The sequence below is a fragment of the Larus michahellis genome, chromosome 3, assembly GCF_964199755.1.
Source record: "Larus michahellis chromosome 3, bLarMic1.1, whole genome shotgun sequence".
NCBI classification, from domain to species: domain Eukaryota; kingdom Metazoa; phylum Chordata; class Aves; order Charadriiformes; family Laridae; genus Larus; species Larus michahellis.
The window spans coordinates 62,997,057-63,018,458 of NC_133898.1; the positions used below are offsets into that span (position 1 = coordinate 62,997,057).

At 39.8% G+C, this 21,402-nt stretch overlaps 1 protein-coding gene across 5 annotated transcripts in view; it reads left to right on the forward strand.

Annotated features, from left to right (window-relative positions):
• The first annotated feature begins 774 nt into the window (after positions 1-774).
• Positions 775-21,402, forward strand: part of SCAF8 (SR-related CTD associated factor 8) — a 172,461-nt gene continuing 151,833 nt past the window's right edge. For 4 of the 5 annotated variants that reach the window (XM_074580467.1, XM_074580468.1, XM_074580466.1 and 1 more), the window contains exon 1: positions 775-1,164. In XM_074580467.1, coding sequence (XP_074436568.1) covers positions 1,135-1,164 — 30 coding nt within the window. In that variant the 5' untranslated portion in view covers positions 775-1,134. The remainder of the gene's footprint in view (positions 1,165-21,402) is intronic. The other variant, XM_074580469.1, reaches the window with a different exon arrangement.

Sequence of the window (21,402 nt, forward strand, 5' to 3'; positions counted from 1 at the left end):
TGGGCCAAGTGAGGTGTTCCCACTCTGGGGAGAGGCATCATGGTGGCAGGGGCTGCAAACAGCACGGCTGTTCACGGGGAAGCACACCCTGTCAGGAATTTACCCCGGGAACGTGCCCTGGGTAAGGAAACACCAATGACCTACTGCCAGGTGCTGGACGTGGTGAATTCTTGCTGTCAGACTGTCAAGTTATAATGTAGTTATTATATATAATGCCAAGTTATTCATACAGTAAGTGCACTGGGACTTGAGATTGATTTGCGCTACCATTTTGTTGTTTTTCTCCTTTCCTCTTGATAAATAATACTCTTCGCTAATTGCTTGTGATTTTTTTTTTTTTCTTATTAGGATTTTTTTGCCCTTCTTATGTCCCGCTGACTCTTTTTTCCTGTTGTTTTTCTTCAAGCCTGCGCTCCGGTCCCGGTTTCCCCGGCGGGCCCTGCTGCCGCCAGGCGAGGCCCTGAGGGGCGAGCCGTCAGGAGGCGAACGGTCGCCGTCCCCCGCCGGAGACCCGGCCGTGGGCTTGCCAGCGGCGAAACCGGCATCCCGGGAACTCCCGCCTTTCCCGCCGGCGGCGAAACACGGCTTCGTTTAACAACTCGTCCCCTTAACCCTTCACTTCACGCCTGCCGGCAGGGCCGGCCCGGTGAAGAAGGCGGGCAGAAGAGGAGGCGGGCCGCCATCCCGTCAGCGCCGCTGTGGCGCGGCCCGGCGGGCGGAGGGGCGGGGTCCGCCCGGCAGGCGGCGCTGTAGCCGCCCCGCGCCGCTCTCGGCTCCTCTCGGAGCTGCGCTGCGCGGAGCCCCCGTGTGTGTCCGCCATATTGGCGCCCGCGCCGCAGCGCCTTGTTCCTCCATCTCCTGCCGGCGCGGCCGAGCGGAGCCCAGCCGGGGGAGGGGACGCCGGCGCCGCCGGGCGGGAAACGGGGCAAGGAGGCCGCGCGTTGCCGAGAGGTAGACGGAAACGAGTGGGGGCCCGCGTCCCTCCGCGCCCGCCCCCTGCGCCACCCGCCATGGCGAGGAGGCCCGGCGGCCCCTGAGCGAAGAGCACACGCACACACAGACCGAGGCTAGCCCCCTCCCGGCCCGGCCGCCATCAGCGGAGAGAAGCCGCCCGGCTCCCGCCTCCGCCGCGACATGGAGGCCGTGAAAGCCTTTAACAGCGAGGTGTGTAATCCCCCTCCCCGCTCCTTCCCCCTCAGGGTCGGGGAGCGGGCGGGGCCCCGGGGCCCGGCGCCTTTCCCTGCCCCCTCCCGCTGCGCGGAGGGGGCGGGAACCGGGGGGGCCTCGGCGGGTCGCGGGGGGCCGGGGGTGGGGGAACCCTTCCATGGGCTCCCCCCGACCATGTCGGGCGGGAGCGGGCCCTTGTCGCTGGGAAGCGGGAGGGAGGAGGGGGTAATGGAGACACACACACACCAACCCCCCCCCCTCCCCGCTCCTCCTTCCGGTGTGAGGCTGGGGGAGACTGAACGGGGGAAGAATAGATGTGGTGGCGGGCTGAGGGGAGAGGAGGGAGCGGGAGGAGGCCGAGGAGGAGGAGGCCTCTTCCCTGCGCCTGGCGTGCCGTGGGGCGGGTGATGCCCGGCCAACTTCCCGCGGCGGCCGGGGGGTTCCTGGGTGGCCAGGCGCGGGGTCCGGGCTTTTCCCCGGCTTTTTGCCGCCCTTTTCCTCCTCCCTCCTCAAACGTGTGCCCGCACCCCGCCAGCCCGCACTTTAACACCTCGTGGAGCTGTGTTTTAAATCTGGGGATGGGAATACAAAGGCCTAGAGGCACGTCTCCGTGTTTGAGAATAGTATATTCGCTGTGGTCAGGATGGAAACAAGACATTCCCTACGTGCTGCACCAAAGCGCTGGGCTGAGGGTGGGCTACGGAACCCGCAAACACACACTTCCAGGCTCGGGTGTTGATACGGCACCTGGCTTCTCTCTTGTGCCGGTAGTTAATGTTTATTTTATTCGCAAGATAGTTCTTGTGGCAACTCTGCTTTGTTCCTCTTCATTGCGAGAGTTTGTATCGTTTATATTTTGAAGTTAATGTAAGAGAAAGGGAAATAAATACGTATTTTCTTTATAGGAAGTCATACATCTTAAAAAATAGATTTTTTTTTTTTACTTATATTGATCATAGAAACTACGAGCTCTGGTTACAGTGTCTACTTCTACAGAGTGCGCTCATATTGTAGCTCCGGGTTGCCCTCTTGCTACCCCCAGTGGGGGTGTAGTACGGTTTTAATGATTTTAAGTAATACAGTCCTCGTTTGGGGTTTTAAAACGTTAATTTGATTTCTAGTGGAGCAGTGTGCCAACCATATTGTTTCTACAAGCCACAATAAGATAGGTTTTTAAAATGGGCAGGTACTTTCTAATACCTCAGGAGCAGTAGGATAGCCATAACTGATGTGCAGTTCTAGGTGTTGTACTTTATGCAGTTGAGTAGAAGAAATCACATTGTGGCCACTAGAAGAAAACTGAATAAAAACTATTTTTTTTTCCTATTTTATTATTTCATTGGATTATGTGCTATATTGTTAAGCAGGGAAAAGGAAGAGTCTAATGACAAGAACAGAAGTAGATTAGAACCTTTTTCTCATACATACCTACCAGCGTGAGCAAAAGTCTTCACGTTCATATTGAGAAACAACTTCTGACTGACTTGCTGAGCAATCAGGTATAAGTACCATGAAAATTATTAACTCTGAAGATTTAAGGTGAGAACTATACTGAAGAGAAGAGCTTTAGAATATGCCTTAAATATTCTAAATGCTTGAAAACCAGTAAACTTTGTGTTGTTGGAAAAGAAAATGCAGAAGACCAGGCAATGACGTTTTAACCAACTTATCTCCTATGGTATAAATAGGCAGCATCTATGAATAGACTTGTTTTTATGACTTCTCTTTCAGTTTTACTTTAACATTTATCTCTGTATTTGGGTGCTGGGCTTCACTGATATGAAAGTTTTAAAGATGCTATGACTAAACCCCTAGTCCTGGAAGTAAATGGTGCAAGACTTACTATGTTTGGGGAATCCAGAGTGTGATTGCTAGCCACTCTAACTAACACCTGTGTACGCAGTGCAGAACTTGACTTCAGCTTCACTTTCCATCATTGTCTCTGGTCTAACTGACCTGTAAACATTTTGCATTTTAGAACTGTGAAATGATACATAAATATTTAAAGTAGCTGAAGTGTGTGAGCCTGTAGATTGCAGTTTGTGCTGTACCTAAATGCTTTTTATTAACTTACAAAATATTTGTACTTCACTTCTAAAAATCCTTTTCCTTGTTTATATTATGTTTTAAGGTCATGTTATACTCCAGAAATGATGTCAGAGTTCTGTTCTAGAGGTTTTTGGCTTAAAATTGATGTAAATTAAATTTAGCAGAAGATGGGATAGACTAAATTGTACGAAAACTTTTACCACACACACTTTCTCTTACACAGTTTGCATTCAGTTAGTAATTTTACAACAATTTATGTAACTTACTGGTGAAATCCAGGTGATGCTTTAGAAAGAACATTCCAAATACATTTAAGCACTTAAGGTTGGATACTTCTGTGGTTGTTTTTTTTGTTTGTTTGTTTTTAAAGGAAGGAGTTGTGTTTAGTTTCTGCAGTGAAGCTAAAATAAAGGTAGCTGCCCATCTAGGTGGTATAGCTTACTCCAAACGTGTGTGAACTGAGCAATATCTCGTATTATAGCTATCTTATATGACAGTTAGAATTGATTAACATAGGCCTATTATTAATTTAATTAGAAAGAAGTATATCAAGTTTATTTGAACTCTGACTACTGGAAATCATGCTGGCTATTGCAGAAAGCTGTTCAGTGTCTAGCGATGATATGTGGCATTGTCAATGCTGTACCTAATCACATATATAAAATTAACCCTAACATTTAAACTCTCGAGAAAGATACATTTAAAGATGAGAAATAATCCCACTTCTAAATAGAACATTCTCAGTATTGTTTTCACGTAATGATTGGTGTTTTACTATTTGATTAAAACTGCTTGGCAACTGAAAAAAAGAATATTATACCACTGACTTAGTATACCATCGAGGTAATTGGCAATGTTTTATACCACACGGTTATCATTTGCTGCAGTTGACATCATAAAGGCTGACCATTGCAGAATCATTTTCCTCCAGGTCTCAGTTCAGGCCCTGAAATTTTCCCAAAAAGCACAACATCAAAGTCAATAACAGGTCTTGACAGAAGAAAATGACTGAAATGTTTCAAGTTCTTCTATACATAAAGAAATAAAATGTATTCTTTAAAAAGTAATTAAAATGGACTAGAGGCAAGCATGCATACCGTCACACTCAGATGGTAATATTTTAATTGCAGACTTATATAAATAAAACTCAGTATTTGTTACATAGTCAGTTCAGTGTTAAAGTCTTGCTGTCAGCTTCAAATGTAGCCATTCTCACATTGGATTCGGGTACTGTACCTGAAGTTGGTTTTGGGTGCTGTACTCCACAGAGTTTTCTTGCAATACATGTCCTTTTTGCAGTGGCAAGCTTTGTATTTCCAAATTATTTTTCTCTTTGTGACGTGAAGAAGAAGGTTTGCGGACAAGTATGAAAGGAGACCAATGGATGCTTTAATTCTAAACCACATTTAATTCTTTTTTAATTTCTATATGAATTCATAGAATAAACAAAAATAATTTTATAGACACAAAAATAGGACTGGAATTTATTTTAGGGGAAATGGAGATCACAAATTAGTTTTAAGTACAACACAAGCTGAATGTTTGAGGTAATACTTGCTTTAGCCGTGTTAACTGGATCTTTAAGTACTGAGTAACAGGAATCTCAAAAGGACATTTATTTAAGTTTAAAGGGCAAATTCAGCTTAGATGCTTATTTCTTTTAAAGCTGCAATAGTAGTTCTCTGATCTAGTTCAATTAAACATATCATTTCTGTTCATTTAAAGTTTCTCAATATCTTTAGTCACATACAGGCACACAGCTCTTCACGTAAGAGCTTCGTTAACTTTTGCTGTCCGTGATGCTGTCCTTAGTGTTTTGGGTTTTTTTTACACGCTCTTTATTTAAAAACAAAACAAAAATATCTCATGCATAAGCTATGCACACTTCGGTCAAATCCTTGAAAATTACTTGTGCTTTATAAGTTGCTGAGACTGGCACCTGCAGTTTTGAACTACAGCCATTTAAAAGGTTAGCAGTGGTAAAACCTACTTAGGGCAGTTTGATAGCTTAAAAAAATACGAAAGCATACCTAGTTGTAGAAGGTACATTGTTGAATCCGGTGAACAATAGTTGTTGGGATCCAGTGCTATAAATTTGAGCTGAAATGTAGCGGAAAAAATACAACTTTTTTATTAGTTAGGCGACAGAATATATTATGATATTGGAGAGGCAATTGTGAAAAGGGCAATTGTGTATTTGAAAAAAGAATAAGGCAGAGCTTCTCCCTTGAAGCCCAGGAACGAGAGAGTCATGTGTCTTCTGATTCCTTTCAGAAATGCTGTGTTCATTTGAGCATGGTTTGTAATAAAAAGTTTAATTCTTCTTTGTACAACTGGGTGCTGATCTTTTCATATACAAGGGAATTGAATGGAAAACTAAGTGTCATCATGGAGACATGGAATACGCTCTGTCTTAAATTGTTTCAAGATGAGGATGCACATAAAGCGCTCTAAGATTAAGGTAGTGATAACAGCTTGCTTAGAGTGATGTGGGTTCCTATGTTTTTTCTCATGTTAATGTAAATGCCTTCTAAGGTGTGAGAGTCACAATTAAAACTTCCACTGCATTGCTAGGCTGGCGTTCAGCTGTTACTAACAATGAAAATAGTTGTCCTCTCATAGCTCATCATAAAGCAGTGAGCTTTTGGTCCGCAGAATGGTTGTGAGCGCCATGTAAGACGGTAAGAAGCGATACAGAAAGTGATAATTGCTACTCTTGGGTTAACTGGCTCCTCTCTAATTTGTCAATGGTAGGGACATAACAGTCACTGGTCACTTGCTGGCAGTGCTGTCGTCTGTATACTCTATTTGCACTTCATTGTCTGTTGGTGACCTTTATCATGATGTTTCACTAGGAGTTATGTTTTCTGTGGCAATGGGGAACAGTTCCGTAGACTACAATTTCAGAAATGTGAGCCTTGGAAATAACCCATGTTTTAATTACTGAGCATTGTAGTATAGGTGCACAAAAGTATACAAGTGTAAATCAAATAGTCTGTTTTAGCCTACTTTATTTAAATGGCATATTCTAAGTCACTGAGGCAGCTTTTTCAGGAAAGAATGCTAGTCGATGCTAAAAAAAGCTAAATGGTATGCCTCATGAAGATGTTAAATAGCGATTGTTGCTGAATAGCTGGGGAGGGTGAAAAAAATGATGCTCTCTGAAATGGGGAGCCAGGGCTTTGATTAGTGCAAGTAGTGATACTAGCAGTTACGTACGAGGAATGGTGAAAGGGCATGTAAGCTGCTCCCTGGAAAGATATTTTTCTTGCTTCTGCACATTTCATCTTGTCTGAAACACCTGAAACATATGCAGAACTTTTTTCCTAGCTGCTGAGAAAATGAGAAAACTTGTGTCTGTTTTTTCTTCTCCCTTGCTAACACTTTACCAGTCATAAAAAAAGTGCAACCTTCTTTCATATCCTCTGCTGTTTGGAAGGATTCTGCAACTGTGATACCTTTAAAGTTTTCTTCATTTTTGTTTATCTGATACTGCATTTATGGTCTGATATTTGTAAATTTTGTTATAGCAAATGGGGATGAAAGCTTTTGGTTTACCTCCATTCTTATTTTTCAGAAGAAAAAGTTAACTCACTGATATTTGTGTGTGTATGTGGACGCACATACCTCTGAAAAGTTGACTATTTTTCATTCTCAACCTCTGAGGTGGATGTGAAAAAGGTCTTCAGTTTTATTTTACTTTATAATCTAATAATGCTCCTCAGAGAATAAAACACTGTACAAATTCCCTTAAGATACAGCAAAATATGTAAGAATTTGTTAATTTCCCTTTTGCTGTCAGGAACATCAAGGGCAGTATCAGTGAAATGTAAATATTTCACTTTGTTGCATCCCAGCAAGAGTTGAACTTTGCTGGCTCTCAGCTGTTTGCTTTTTGTTAAAAGGGCATAGGGAAAGAAAGCCCTTTTCTCTTCAAGATACAGTAAATATTAAATTGATGTTCACCTGATTAAATGTCTCCATGTGTGCTAAATAAATATTTACAGTTTTAATATTACATTTTCAAAGACTGATCTGACCTTAGGCTTCTGCCAGCCGCAGAATCTTGACTTCTGGCCTTGTAAAGACCTGATCATGCAAGGCTGTGTTAAATGCCCAAAATGTTAGGGCTTTTTTTTGTACGTACCTTGCTCAAGGACCTCATTTCTTTCATGAAGTAGTATAGGACAGACATTGATTATTTTTCATACATACATTTCAAATTTTTTCTTAAACTGTGGTCTAGATTAGATCCCTGTGAGCCTGGGAGGGTGATGTAGAACTCTGGATTCTTGAGTTGTAACTGGATAGTTACAAGTATGAGTATCGATCCTGCTTGCTTCTCATTTAGAGCGCAGTGAACCATTTTGTAGTTTAAAACAAATGCGCTTCTGAACTCTCATGACTCCAGATGCTTTGATTTTCACCTATTTACTAAGACCCTGCCTGGGGCTACAGTCTTTAGGAAAGTACTTGAAATTATCTTAACAAGTCTTATTTGAGTTTGCCATCAGCAGTCTGTTTTCCTGTGGCAGTTGTAAAAGTGGAGTGTAGTAATCTAAATGGTTTTCTTACAGAAAAAAATCCATTCACGACAAAAGTTTGATAAAGCAGGTCTTAAAATATGGTCTAAACACTTGATTACTTTCATGAGGATTTTTTTCACTTAGGAAGAGGTCTGCTTTTTTTCTTGTCTGTAAAATTGGTCCATCATTCTACTTCCGGACAGCCACCAAGAAATTTATCCTGAGTGGCTTGTTCAGCCTTGGTTAGAGCCCATGTTCCTGGGCTCAGCAACCGCTGGTGTTACTCCATTGTGAGGCCCGGGATGATGGTGCAGAATTGTCTGTCCATGTGTGTATCCAGAGTTCAGCGAGCTTGGCTTTGAACTCAAAATTAGTCCTTGTTCCTGTATCAGAACTTTTAGTGAATTGCATGTGCATTTCTTCCAGTTCTTCGCTTCTTTGGAGATACTTTTCTGCAGTATTTCTCTGGGAGCACTGACAGCAGCAGCAACAATCAGCTAGGTAATTTTAGTAACGTTATTCAGCAGTTGCTTCCACACTATAGGGTATGTGTTCTTTAACAGAAAAATAAGATCTTCAGCAACTACTGAACTAGTTCTTGTCTTCACTTGTTCTTGCCAGGTGTACTGACCAAAAAGAGACATAAAAAGGAATTGTTAAAAATTGGAGAAAGTAAGAGGAAATGAGTTCATTGCTGCCATGACCCTCTGTCAGATTTATCCCCACCCTAAATGTCTATTTATTGTAATAGCCTGCTCTTTGTGCTGTTTGCTTTTCGTAAGTGAGCTACCATTTGTACAAAAATGGCAACTGTGGATATATAGAATTTATTATTTTCTCTCCACGTTTTTTCAAGAGTGTGCCTACAGAGCTTACCTGGTTTTACTGGGTACGGTTTTTGATTGTATGAGTGGGGTTTTTTTGCTGGCTTTGTTTTTTTTTTTTTTTTTTTTTTTAAGTTCTAAATGAATAATATTGGATTGCTCTCTTTACTCCTAGGTTTGTGATTATACAGGCAGGTAGCAGATGATTATTTTTCTGATGCTTTGACATTCAGAAATATAATGCATGTGTTTAATAAAATACATATGTGGAAGCTAAAGCTTGGCACCTTTGTTATTGTGTTTGCCGTTGATGGTTTTTGAGGGTTGGGAGGGAGTGCTCTGGTTCCCATTTACAATGAGGGCACAAAAGAAGATGTGTGAAAGTGGAGGGGCAGAGCTGAGCTCCAGGAGGCAGTCGTAGCAAGGACTGGTGGTTTGGGTGGATGGTGGCTGAGCAGTAAGAGAGTGTAGCATAGCAACAGCTGAGAGATTGAAGGCACCTGTTTTGGTAGCTTTGAGCTTGTTTATTGTGAAGTTGTGTCTATAACATTAGTTTTGAAAGATTAGAGTACATATTACTTTATAAACAGTGATGACAGCTGCACAAGGTGGTTTTTGCAAGGCAGTGAAAAGCTGTTTTACATGTTTGGATTGGAATTTATAATTGAAATAGTATGCATTTTTGTGAAAGATGTTTCAGAAGATCCATCTTCTTGTGTTGTTTGGCCTAGGGTTCAGTGTTTGCAAATACTCGTTCATTTGGAGTTGAGTGGTATGCGTTTCCTTGTTTGGTTTTTTTTTTGTTGTTTTCTCTTTTTAGTATTTATTAGCTACTTTCAAAAACTGAAGTAGAATTAATTACGTGTATACTTTGGTTTTCATCCTTATTATTCTATAGCTTGATTTTTCTTTAAAGAAGTACAAAATGCTGTAAATTGCTGCTCACTATAAAACTCTTGGTTTAAAAACGTTGGCCTCGTGGCGTGACTTTGTGGAGCTCTCTTGATGGACAATTTAGAAATTAGAATTTTATTTTTATCTATTATACTGATATTTTGATATTGATGTGATTGCAGTTTTAGAAAGTTTTAAAAAAATAATCATAAACGGCTTCGGATTTTCTAGAGGTTAAGTCCAAAGAGCTTAGAATGTATTAACCGGATTGTTGGAAGCCTATGGAAAGATCTGATCAGACTGAAGTTTTTCGGAATACCGAATCTCCTGTACATGTTAGCATACAAAGCTGGTTCACTTGAAAAGGAAAAGGTTATTTTCTGAATCTGCTCTAAATTACAGTTTCGGGTAACATGTTGGTCTTCATAGCTTGGTTACCAGATACGCAATAGTCACCACTGTTTCTTAATTTTCAGAAAAGTGGAACACTTAACAGGAAAGCAGGAACATTAATGTAACAGCTATATTGGTTGGAGAAATCCAACCCACTGTAAACTGTGATTTTTGAAAAATTTAAATCATGAAGTTTCATTGTGAATGCAGGGGATTTTAAACCATATCTAAGGAGAAAACATTTTGAAATTGATACAATGGGACAGCTTTTGTTGTGAGCCATAGAAAGAGTTGTCAGAGAAAATGTGTGTGTCTTTGATTTTTCATAACATTTAGGATCTTTCCCTATATTTCATATCTCAAAATTGTAGAGGTGTAACTGTATTTAGACTTCCCTAAGGCATTTCACTCCACACTGCGCCACAGCACCAAACCAGTGCGTTGCTAGAAGAACAAAGGGCACTTCTCCAGAGCAGGCAGCCCACAAGCTCATTGCTGGAAATCTACAGAGTGCCTGAAGCTGATTGATTTTCCTGGTGGTCATCTAGAATTAGCTATAAAATCATGATAAAACGTTAATGATGGAAAATAGCCATATGTCAGGAATGATAAGTAAATTGCAGGAAGCTAAATACCCCCATTATATTCCTTGTTTTCTTATGTTATATCCTTTCAAAGATCATCTGGACTTTTTGATCAATATTTCCTTTCTGTTGTTGGGAGTTTGGGCATCGGTAAAGAGCTCAGTCTTGCCTAGCTATTTTATGTGGTCCATTTAGGTTTTTCTAAGCTTCTTGTTCTCATGCAGTAAACATCCTAAGTTACTATGAAGAGGAAAAGGGGAATTGTATTTTATGGCTTGTAAAGAGCTAGAAGCAAATGAAGTATGTTCTAGAGGCTATTCTGAACTAAGTAACTAAGTATCTGCTTCGTAGTTGCATGCAATTCAGGAGACGAGAGTTGAATGCAGGTGGTTTCTTTAAATTCCGCTTTTATGTTCGTAGCCTATTTGTACAAAGCAGGCTGAACCAACAGAACTTAGAAGCTTTCTTTGAAAGTAGTAATGAAGAGGGTTTAGAGGAGATTGTAAATAGGCTGTAGTATGCCCTTTAGCTCAAATATATGAAAACTAAAATGGAATTTTGTTGTTGCATCTCAAATTGTTCAGGTTCAGTAAATTTGAAAGTCATAATTTTGCTTCCTCAAAATAAAAGGGGTAAGAGAAGGACAGAGCAAAAGCAGTGATGGTAACACCTGACATCTTCATGCGCTGAAATGTGATGGGCTGGAGAGACTGCTGTTTTACCTTTGCATCTTATTGCACTTAATTGCTTATACACTCAGTTAGGATGAATATTCACGTGTCCGCTTTAAACGTAAACATATTTGAAGAGTGATGTATAATACAACTGACGTGTAGGAGGGAAGCTTTTCGTGTGAGTTTTCTCCGTTGCTCTTAAATTTTTTATAAAGCAATTAAGTGCAACAGTAAAAGGAATACATACACTGGGATATCAAGCATATTGACTATTTTATGTTTGTTAATTCAAACCACATGCCACGCACTTTGTTTGAAAACAGTTGTATTAAGATAGTTGTTGTTGAGTTGCAGCCCTTTATTGTGCTGTGCTTTTTTAAATGTTGGATTTTGGCAACTTGTATTGTCTTTGTTGATTACTGGAAGAAAAGAACTTTTCATTTTTTTCCCTTGAAATTGAAATACCTTATGCAGAATGGAGCATCTGCCATTCTGCTCATCCTACATGCACATCTTTTTATATATTTTAAAATTTCTGTGCAGTGAAAAGAGCAACAAGGTGCTGATTGGGTTTAAATAACAGTTCTCACTGTAGGTCCGAGTGAGCATCAAGGAAGAATCATATTCGCTGAGTGATGGACTCATGTAATTTAAGTAACTTTTCCTGGAGATTAAATTTCAGGAGAATGTGTAAAATGCAACATAATAGAAATTTGTTGATTCTGTCCCTCTTTTGAAGCAATAACTGACAATACTTTTTTCTTGTTCTTTGCAGTGTGGTGATATAAATATTTGGTAAGCAATTCAGTGACTATTTCTGTATATGAAATTGAATTTTATTTATTTTAATGCTATTGAAATGTGAAATAAATTAAACTAATTTGTTGTGGTAATATGTATTATTAATAATAATGTAATAATAATAATAATAGCGTGTCCAGAGGAGAGCTACCAGGCTGGTGAGGGGTCTGGAGACCAGGTCATATGAGGAGAGGCTGAGGGAGCTGGGCATGTTTAGCTTGGAGAAGAGGAGGCTGAGGGGAGACCTCATTGCCCTCTACAACTACCTGAAAGGAGGTTGTAGGGAGGTGGGTGTTGGTCTCTTCTCCCAAGTAAATAATGACAGGACCAGAGGAAATGGTCTGAAGTTGCAGCAGGGGAGGTTTAGATTAGATATTAGGAGGAATTACTTTACTGAAAGAGTGTTCAGGCACTGGAACAGCCTGCCCAGGGAGGCGGTTGAGTCACCATCCCTAGAGGTGTTTAAGAAACGTCTAGATGTGGCACTTCAGGGCATGCTCTAGTGGCAGAGATTGTAGGTTTTTTGGTTGGACTCGATGATCTTAAGGGTCCTTTCCAACCATGAAGATTCTGTGATTCTGTATTAAGCTTCACTTCTAAGTATTTATTTTGTCTTTTGCACATCAAAACAGACATTTATTATTATATATGATATCTGGTTAGTGTTGTGTCCTGGTAGCAGCCAGAGAGAACTGTAAAAATATTTCAGTAGAGATACTCTGAGAAGTAAACTCTAAGATACTCCTGGCACCGCTTCTGGTCATAATCTCAGAGATTAGTCTGAGTCCTAGAGTACCAGTATCAAAATGTTTATTCCCTTAATTGCTGTAACAGCATAACAGATATTCATCTACATGAATATCTTCCTTTGGATCCCATGGGACCAGAGGTCTTCATAGCTTTCAATCTGTCTTCTAGTGGCAAAATCAGTCTTTTATGAAAAATTATTTCCTCACCATTCTTTTCTTGCCTTTGTAAGATGTCTCCAGAGATACGAAAAGGGATATATTGCTCATGAAGCTGTATTTCAAAGAAGTTAGTACTCTGTTCTAATTTTTATTTAAAATTTTGGTAGGGAAACAGCTGTCTGGGTTTCTTGCCTCTTGAATAAGAGTGGTGAAAGATCTTAGAATTAAATGCCAGGCTTTGTAGAAGTGTGGTATGCCATTGCTTTCCATGGAGATGCAGTAATTTGCTCTGGAAGTGACTGACCATCCACAGAGCATGTAGTTCATTTGCATGCTTCCTGGTCTTCACTTGAGAAACTTCAGACTGTAGCTTAGAAATGTGTAGTATAGTGCCTTGTAAATTACAGCTATTTGCAATAGACTTCACTTTTACAGATATTTACAATAGAATTAACTTTTAAAGCACTTCCTGAATTACAGTTGTAATGATAACATTGCTTGCATTACTGAACAATGAAAATTTGAAATATGCTGATGAATTCCTAGACTTTCAGTAATCCCGCTTTTGAAGACAGCTTTTCTTAACAGAATTAAAGAAAAAATGCAGAGCAGAAATTCAGTGCTTTATCTATAGCATCAACATGATCTTTTGCCTTTCTCCCCCACTCCCAATGTATAATGTATATAGCTCATTAAATTTTAAACAAGCCCTTATTTTTTTTCCCCAAAGTTTGGAAATAGGACTGAGTTTATTTAAAATTACGTTGGGAAAGGGAGTATTATTAGTACTGTTAAGCCTAACTTCTATGTACACTGGAATATTGCCTTTTACCTAGTTTCTTAGCTCTCAATATCGTTGCTTTTTGCTATATAAATCATTACATTGTTTTATCAGGTAGAGGAAAATGCAAAATTGTGACTGTAATTGGCTTTATCTGCCAGCCTGGTCTTTTCTTGGATTTGATACTTAAATGACCATTTATGTAGTATAGATCTATGTAACTTCTTGCATTTGGAACCTGTTAATTCTGAAGGAAGTACATGAGGAAGTGACACTTTTTCCATTGTCCAACAAATGCATACAAAATCCATGTGAGGGCAGTATCTCATCTATTTCCAAATAATACTGATTGATGGAGAGAGTGGTATGGAAGAAATGCTTGTTTTAGCATATGATACTAAAAACTGAGTCTTAAGGCTTTCTTTCTTTTTTTTTTTTTTTTTTAAACCAATGTAAGAACAGAAAAGATACCTCAATTGGAGATGATGAGAAGTAAATAGGAGAATTCTAATTTGTTTGAAACAATACGCAGGTAAATATGATAGAATGAGGAAGACCTGTTGTTACTTTTATGAAAGAAAATAATGTGTCATGTATGTATGAGAGTTCTTTGAGAGAATTAGAAAGCACGTGGACAGGGAAGAAACAGGTGATGTTACCTGGATTTCCAAAATGTCATTAAGAAGGTCCATCCACAGAAGTCTGAAAAGAAGTTGAATTGCTGTGGAGGGTTCATCCTTACATTGATGGATGACTGCTGAAAGGGGAGATAGGGGAAAAGTTCATGTGTAGAAATAAATTGTCTTTTTTCATGATGGAATGTTATATGGGTTTGTGCTGGGAGTCCGTACATTTCAATATGTTCATAAATTCTGTGGAAAAGGGGTAGAATAATGAAGCAAAAAAGGTTGTTGACAGTATTAAGTTATTCAGGATGTTGTTACTGAAGGGCTAGCCATGAAGGATTGCAAAAGGACATTGCTGTACTGACTGGTAGATGGCACCCTGCAATTTCATCAAGTTAAATGTGGTAATGTAGGCTGCGGAGATTTTATGAAAAAGGCAACCCTTGCTTTAGGTACACAGTGATGGGCACTGAAATTATATCATTTGGTATTTAAAAAGACCTTGCAACTGAAATGAAAATGCTTGTTCAAAGTTCAACAGTAGTCAAAATAGTAATCAGAATCTTTGAAATTATTAGGAAAGAAATAGAGAGTGATTATACTGCCAGTATCTCTTTATCTTGTGTCTTGTGCAGCCTAGTTTGCAACTCACAAGGCTACGTTGGTGGAACTGCATGTACAGAGAAGGGCAGAAAGAATAGTTGAAGGAATGGATCAGGTCTCTATGACGAATTACTAAATATTAATACTCTTTATGGGCTAGGACAGAGATGACTGGAAGATGATGAGATAGGGGCCTGTAGTACTGGAGATACAGATGAGATAAATCACTGTTTTTTCCAATGTAGAAGCTAGGTAAATCCAGTGTCACTAATGAGCACAGGTTCAAATCAATAAAAAGGAGTTTCTTAGCACAGAATTTGATTAAACTATACACCCTTGCCAAAAGATGTTGGCCATGCTAAAAATTTAGATGCGTTGAAAAATAAATTTGAATTCCCTGTGCAGAGGGAATTCAGAGCTTTCATGAAGAAGATCAATTAGTGCTGGCTCAAGAATCACTGACCTGTGGGTTGCTGGTGGCTAAAATAATGTGCGCAGAAAGTATCACTAAAAGGCAACTGTATATCACCTTCCATAAACATCTATTGAATGCTGTTTCTGCTAGTTTTCTCTGAAATAGTGGTATGCATCAGTAAGTAACACATTTTCTACGATGCTGTAGTGCAAACAAAAGGAGGAGAGGAAAGGGGGGGGGGCAAAGAACATTAAAAAAGAGGAGGTAAAAATAAATTACTACAAGAAGGTAGAAAGGCATTAAGAATAAAGACAATTTAAAAAGATGGAACCAGAGAGAGACAGAGAAAAGCAGTCTTGATAGCAACCAAAACTTCTTGGTGGGGTCCAAGTAGGAGTGGCTGCTCCTTGGTGACACTCAACCCAGAGCCATGATTAGGCAGGGTGCTTGAAACAGTTGCCAGGTTTCTGTCAAACTTCCTGATCTTCCTGACACTTGAAATGGCCAAGCTGGGTGAAGTTTGACAAGAACGTCCCAAGACTTGGTGAGGCTTTGGACGTGGAGGGTAAATAAAAAAGGGAGTGTATATGCAATGTCAGGACATTCGGGAGGAACTGGAAAAGGAATGTGGCGTATTTGATATCTCTATGATGAGAGGGTCTTCCTCTCACCAGGGAATGGGCATGAATCAGGATAACGCAAGTACACCTGAGCCTCTGTGTCTCAAGTCCTCCACTGAGAATTTTCCAACTCGCATTCCTGTTAAGCAATAGACCTGGTTAACAATATAAGCTACCACACTGGGTTTTTTCACCTCCCTGTGGCAGTAAGTCATGCTACTGAATGTTTTGGTGTGACAGGAGGCCGAGTTGGAGGAGCGAAGCACAGTTGGAGAGGGATGTTTTTTGAGGTGTGATGTCAAGGTGAATTGATTAGCTGTTGTACACCCTACTAAAGAGACATAGGGAGAAATTACTTGGGGTTTTGGAGATGTGATGCAAGTTTGACCCTCCGTGTCTCTCTGTTACACATCTGTACAGTTGAGTTAGGATAAGAACTTATAAAATAGCAAAATTTTATTTTTACTATTCAGACACTAACAAAACAGGTTTAGAGATAGTCTTATAAAACGAGAACAAAAATCCACCCTTAAAACTACCTATTACTTTGATCATCTTGAAGACTTTCACTGCTATCTGTCTAATAAACTGTTACGTGCTTACATGACCATTTGGCTGGCATCTGATTCTTACCTTGCAAGATTGTTAGCCTGGGAATTTGTCATGGTTTAACCCCAGCCTGCAACTAAGAACTGTGCAATCGGTTGCTCACTCCCTGCTGGTAGGATGGGGGAGAGAATCAGAAGAGTAAAAGTGAGAAAACTTGTTGGTTAAGATAAAGACCGTTTAATAGGTAAAGCAAAAGGTGTGCACACAAGCAAAGTAAAACAAGGAATTCATTCACTGCGTCCCATTGGCCAGCAGGTGCTCCGCCATCCGCAGGAAAGCGGGGCTCCATCATGTGTAACAGTTACTTGGGAAGACAAAACGCTGTAACTCTGAACATCCCCCCCTTCCTTCTTCCCCCAGCTTTATATACTGAGCACAGTGTCACATGGTATGGCATATCTCTTTGGTCAGTTGGGGTCAGCTGTCCCAACTGCGTCCTCTCCCAATTTCTTGTGCACCTCCAGCCTACTCGCTGGTGGGGTGGTGTGAGGAGCAGAAAAGGCATTGGCTGTGTGTAAGCACTGCTCAGCAAGAACTAAAACATCCCTGTATTATCAACACTGTTTTCAGCACAAATCCATAACATAGCCCCATATGAGTTATGATGAAGAAAATTAACTCTACCTTAGCCGAAACCAGCACAGAATTGCTTTCATTGAGGCAGATTAGGATCTGTTGATATGTAGCTTTGTGGACTCATTTTGTCCCTGAAGTGCCATTCAGATTCAAGCCTTCCCTTTAAGGATTTCCTGTGATTTATATTTGGTGTTAATCAAACATGCATACTTCTATCAACGGTTTATTGATTGTTCCCCATGTAATTATAAAAATGGCTGTGTGCATAGGGTATGGCTGGATGGAATCATCATACAGGAAAGCAGTAAAAAAACTTCCCTCACACAAATTCCCTGCAAATTGATCTGGTGTTTTCTTTAGCTATAATTGCATTGGGAAGATTAATGTTCATTTGTATTTTGTAGTTTCCAGTATTGTTTGCAATGTGTTTGGAGCTGAGCATGTTCAATCATTTAGAATATTGAGATGGGGGGAGTTCAGAGTCTTGTCCACAGCTTTCTAGAATAAACTGATAAAGCATTACATTTTCATTGATATTGCAATCAAATGTATAATGCTGTTAAGCGCACTGAGTTTTGAAAAAAATCACTGACACTTTTTACAGTAACTTGAAAGTATTGTCTTTTACTATGCTTTTTCTCACAGAAGAAAATAAAATTATTCCCAAAAGGTTATACGGGAAGCCTACATTTAATGTACTTTCTAACTTGGTTATTTAACACTTACTCTTTAAAAAACTGAGCCAACAGTTTGGAAACAGTCTCTCTTACCAGTACAGTCAGACTCCTTGTGACTTCCCTCTGATCGTGTTACACTTCCCCCTCCCCACCCCATCCTCCGTCAAATTCTGTGGAAGTTTAGTCTTTGTTCCTTGTTAACATTTATGTTCTTTGGAAGTCATTAATTTTGTTTTCTTTAGCATTGGACATGCAGTTTCTGTTGCTCGGTTAATTTGTTGTGTGATAATGCCATCTACCTTGAGAGAGGGAATGTCTTACCTTTAATTTTCTGAGTAATGTGCCATAGTTCAAGAATGGACAGTACAAAACAAAGCTTTGTATAATTTTGCAATGGAATTTTATAGGGTTTTTTTTTTGTCAGGGTTTAACCTTTCAGTGTATTCAAGTCAGTTGGTCTTACTGAAGCAGCATTCTCCCAAATATTGTGTTTGTGTTGTGGAGACTTTGCTCAGGAGAGCCTTTGTGTCAGAATGACTCTTGGGTGAATACATAGCCCTTTGCAGCAGTGCTCTTTTCCGGGTAAATATCAGTAGACTGTTTCTCCCCCTTACATATTAGGATAGCTGGGACATGAGTATTGGTTTTGGTTAGATTAGCATATTCTTTTCAGTTTCTGGAGCAAAATCAATTACTAAATGAATGGGAAAAATAAATTGATCCAACAACGTGTGAGGTGGTTTTTGAATTAGATTTTGATACGTATGTATATCATCAACTCGCGATAGATGTGCAGTGTTTAGAGAGAAATTTTTATTCTCTTAGCATACATTTTAAAAAGAGAGTCCAAACTGTGGTGCTCACTACAGTGGTGCCTCAGATTTCAACAGCAAGTTTCTGTACTTACTGGTTTTTCATGTAAGAAATGATGCAAATACTTTCGCTATGCAAGTCTTTCCAACTATGAATTTATGAAAATAACTAGAGAAAACAGGTTTCGTTGGTGGTCACATATCTATCAATAGTGATCAGATGGTTAAAGAAATACTGATCAGTTTTTGTCTTTTGGGGCAAGTGTTTTGTATGAGTTGGTGTTTATCCAGAAAAGCAGGTAAATGGCTAGTGAATGGAATTAGGATGATTTTCTTCATAAATCACAGAACCATAATGGTAGCTCAGCTGTAAAGCGTGTTTTTTGAAGTTTGCATAATGGTTTGTGTGTCTCTGCTTTCTTTTTCCAGCTTGTATTGTAAATGTGAGTAGTGTGCTTCAAAACTTCTGAAACTTGTGATTTTGTCAGCCGCTTGAAGATTACAGTGTTTCACTTTTGACCCTCTTAAATGAACTGTGTTTCTGTTGTGGAAAAAATGCAGCTGCCTGATGGGATAAAACTTTCTTTCAGTAAGTTTTTTTTGAACTGAGAGCTGCATATACTAGCATACAGATAGCTACCTGTATTTTATGCAGTTATTTAAAAGAGTGGGTGTGTTTCATTATGGTATCTGGGCACAGACTTAGCAAGTTGGTGGTAACGGTTCAGGAGTGAGTCAGGTCCGTTCGAGGCATGCCAGAGCTGCCCTCCCAGGCTGAGGAAAACCAGGTCGTGCAGTCTGGGGCCACATCCAGCAGCCTGGCTCTTGCTCGCTCCCTGGTTATCTCTTTTTGTGTGCTCCTTCAGTCCCATCCTTCTCAGTTGATCACCACTACTCAGATTGTATTGACATCTGCCATCCCCTTGGTAATTCTGTTTGCATGCCGAAGAGTCCTAGCCACCTTTGTTCTTCACTTAAAAGCTTCTCCACAGTTTTCATTACTCCTAGTGATTTCACCCCAGCCTTGGAGATAGAGGGGAGGGCAGAAATTGCAGAAGTATTGAGAGGATGAGAGTGTCCTGTAGTTTAGTACAGTTGCCTAAATAATGTTGTGGTTCTAAAAGTCTGTTTGCTGCATTTACTACTGTGGTTTTTCTGGTTTTCTGTTGATGCCTTCAAAGAAATGTTTCATGTATCAGCAGATCCCTTTCCTGAACGTCAACAGTCAGCTTCAAAGCCCCGTGTCCACTACTTCATGTGTACTCATGCTTAATTTGTCTGCCTTTTTACTGCTTGTTAGTGTCACTGGTGTTTCTCTGCAACTTTTGATAGTCTGTGACTTTGTCCTACCCAGAATATACTTGATTGCACAGGCGCAGTCCCCAGCACAAGTGGGACTCTATTGGGACTTCCCTCTATTATAAAAAAAAATGACTGTTTATTCAAATTGTTTGCTAGCTGTTTTTAAGGAGTAATGTGATCAGGTTATTTGTCATGCAAGGGCCTGCTTAGGAGAACTTGCTTTCTTTGGAGGCTTTTGCGAGAGATCTTCAGTAAACGTCTTTTGGTAGTCCAGGTAGACTATATCAGTGATTTCTCATGTGCTTGAGGTTTTCAGAGGGCAATAGACTGAGATGTGGCTTTTCCTTACAACAGCTGCATGGAATTGTCTGTGTGCCCACTAATTCTTTTCTTTCAAGTAATTTATACAGTTTTTTCTGGTGAAACATTGAACCTAACTGATCTGCTGTTTCCTAATTCTTCCTTTGAACCCTTGTCAGAAATTCATGTTGCTTTTCCTGTCTCATATAAGATTGAGACTCTTTCAAGGGAGAATTCATGAATCAGTTATTAGTCTTTCATTCTTGAGTTCTGTTCTAGCACTTCATTATTTTTCATGTTGTGAGCTTGTTCTTTACCTTCTTATAAACACGCCTGAGGAGGATTCTGGTATGGAAGTCTCCATGATTTTTCCTCAGTGTGTAGATCTAAAAAGAGAAGGGGAGTGTTCTTTTTCTGTAGGGCTTTATCTCCTGTGAGTCCTTCTTTATGTGCTGATTATCCTGGAGGAGCACTCTAATAAATCTGCTATTCCTTCTCTCGTCTGGAAAGGGCTGATTTTTATGCTTTTTCCTGTTTGTTTCTCAAACTTGATTGCTTTATTTTTTATATGTACATTACCAGCTAGAGCTTATGGTTACTCCCCCCAGCCCCTTTGGGTACCACTTCTGATTTTCTGAAATATATAATTTTACTTCGGATCATTTCCCTGACTTAACTATTTAGCCATGTTGCCATTTTTTCCTAGTTTGTTTAAAGACTTCTTTTACGTGAGGGCCAGCATGAATGCCTTACAGAAGCATGATCAGGAAATAATTATAGCAAATTGTTTTGGCTAAGCATTTGTACAAAAGGCTATTAAGGAAAAAATGAGCAAGAATATAAGCACAAGTTTTAAAAGCAAACCCAATATATATATATTTAACTCTTTATTTCCATATTTTATAATCCTGAATAAATTGCTGTTATTTTGCTTTAACTAGATTTGAAGAATACCCGATTTCTTTAAATACCCACTGTCTTAAAAATATCTATGCTAGATGAAAAACCAAAGTTTTCATTACTTGAGAGGTAACCAAGTCTCGCTTCTCTAGCCAGCCTAGCAGTAGAGCAAGTGGATTTGTTGGATGGACTATTTGATGGATAAGGAGTTGGCTGGTTGGCAATATCCAAAGAGGTGCAGTTAATGGCTCAATGTCCAAATGGAGATCAGTAACAAGTGGTGTCCCTCAAGGGTCCATATTTGGACCGATACTATTTATTATCTTTATTAATGACATAGACAGTGGGATTGAGTGCACCC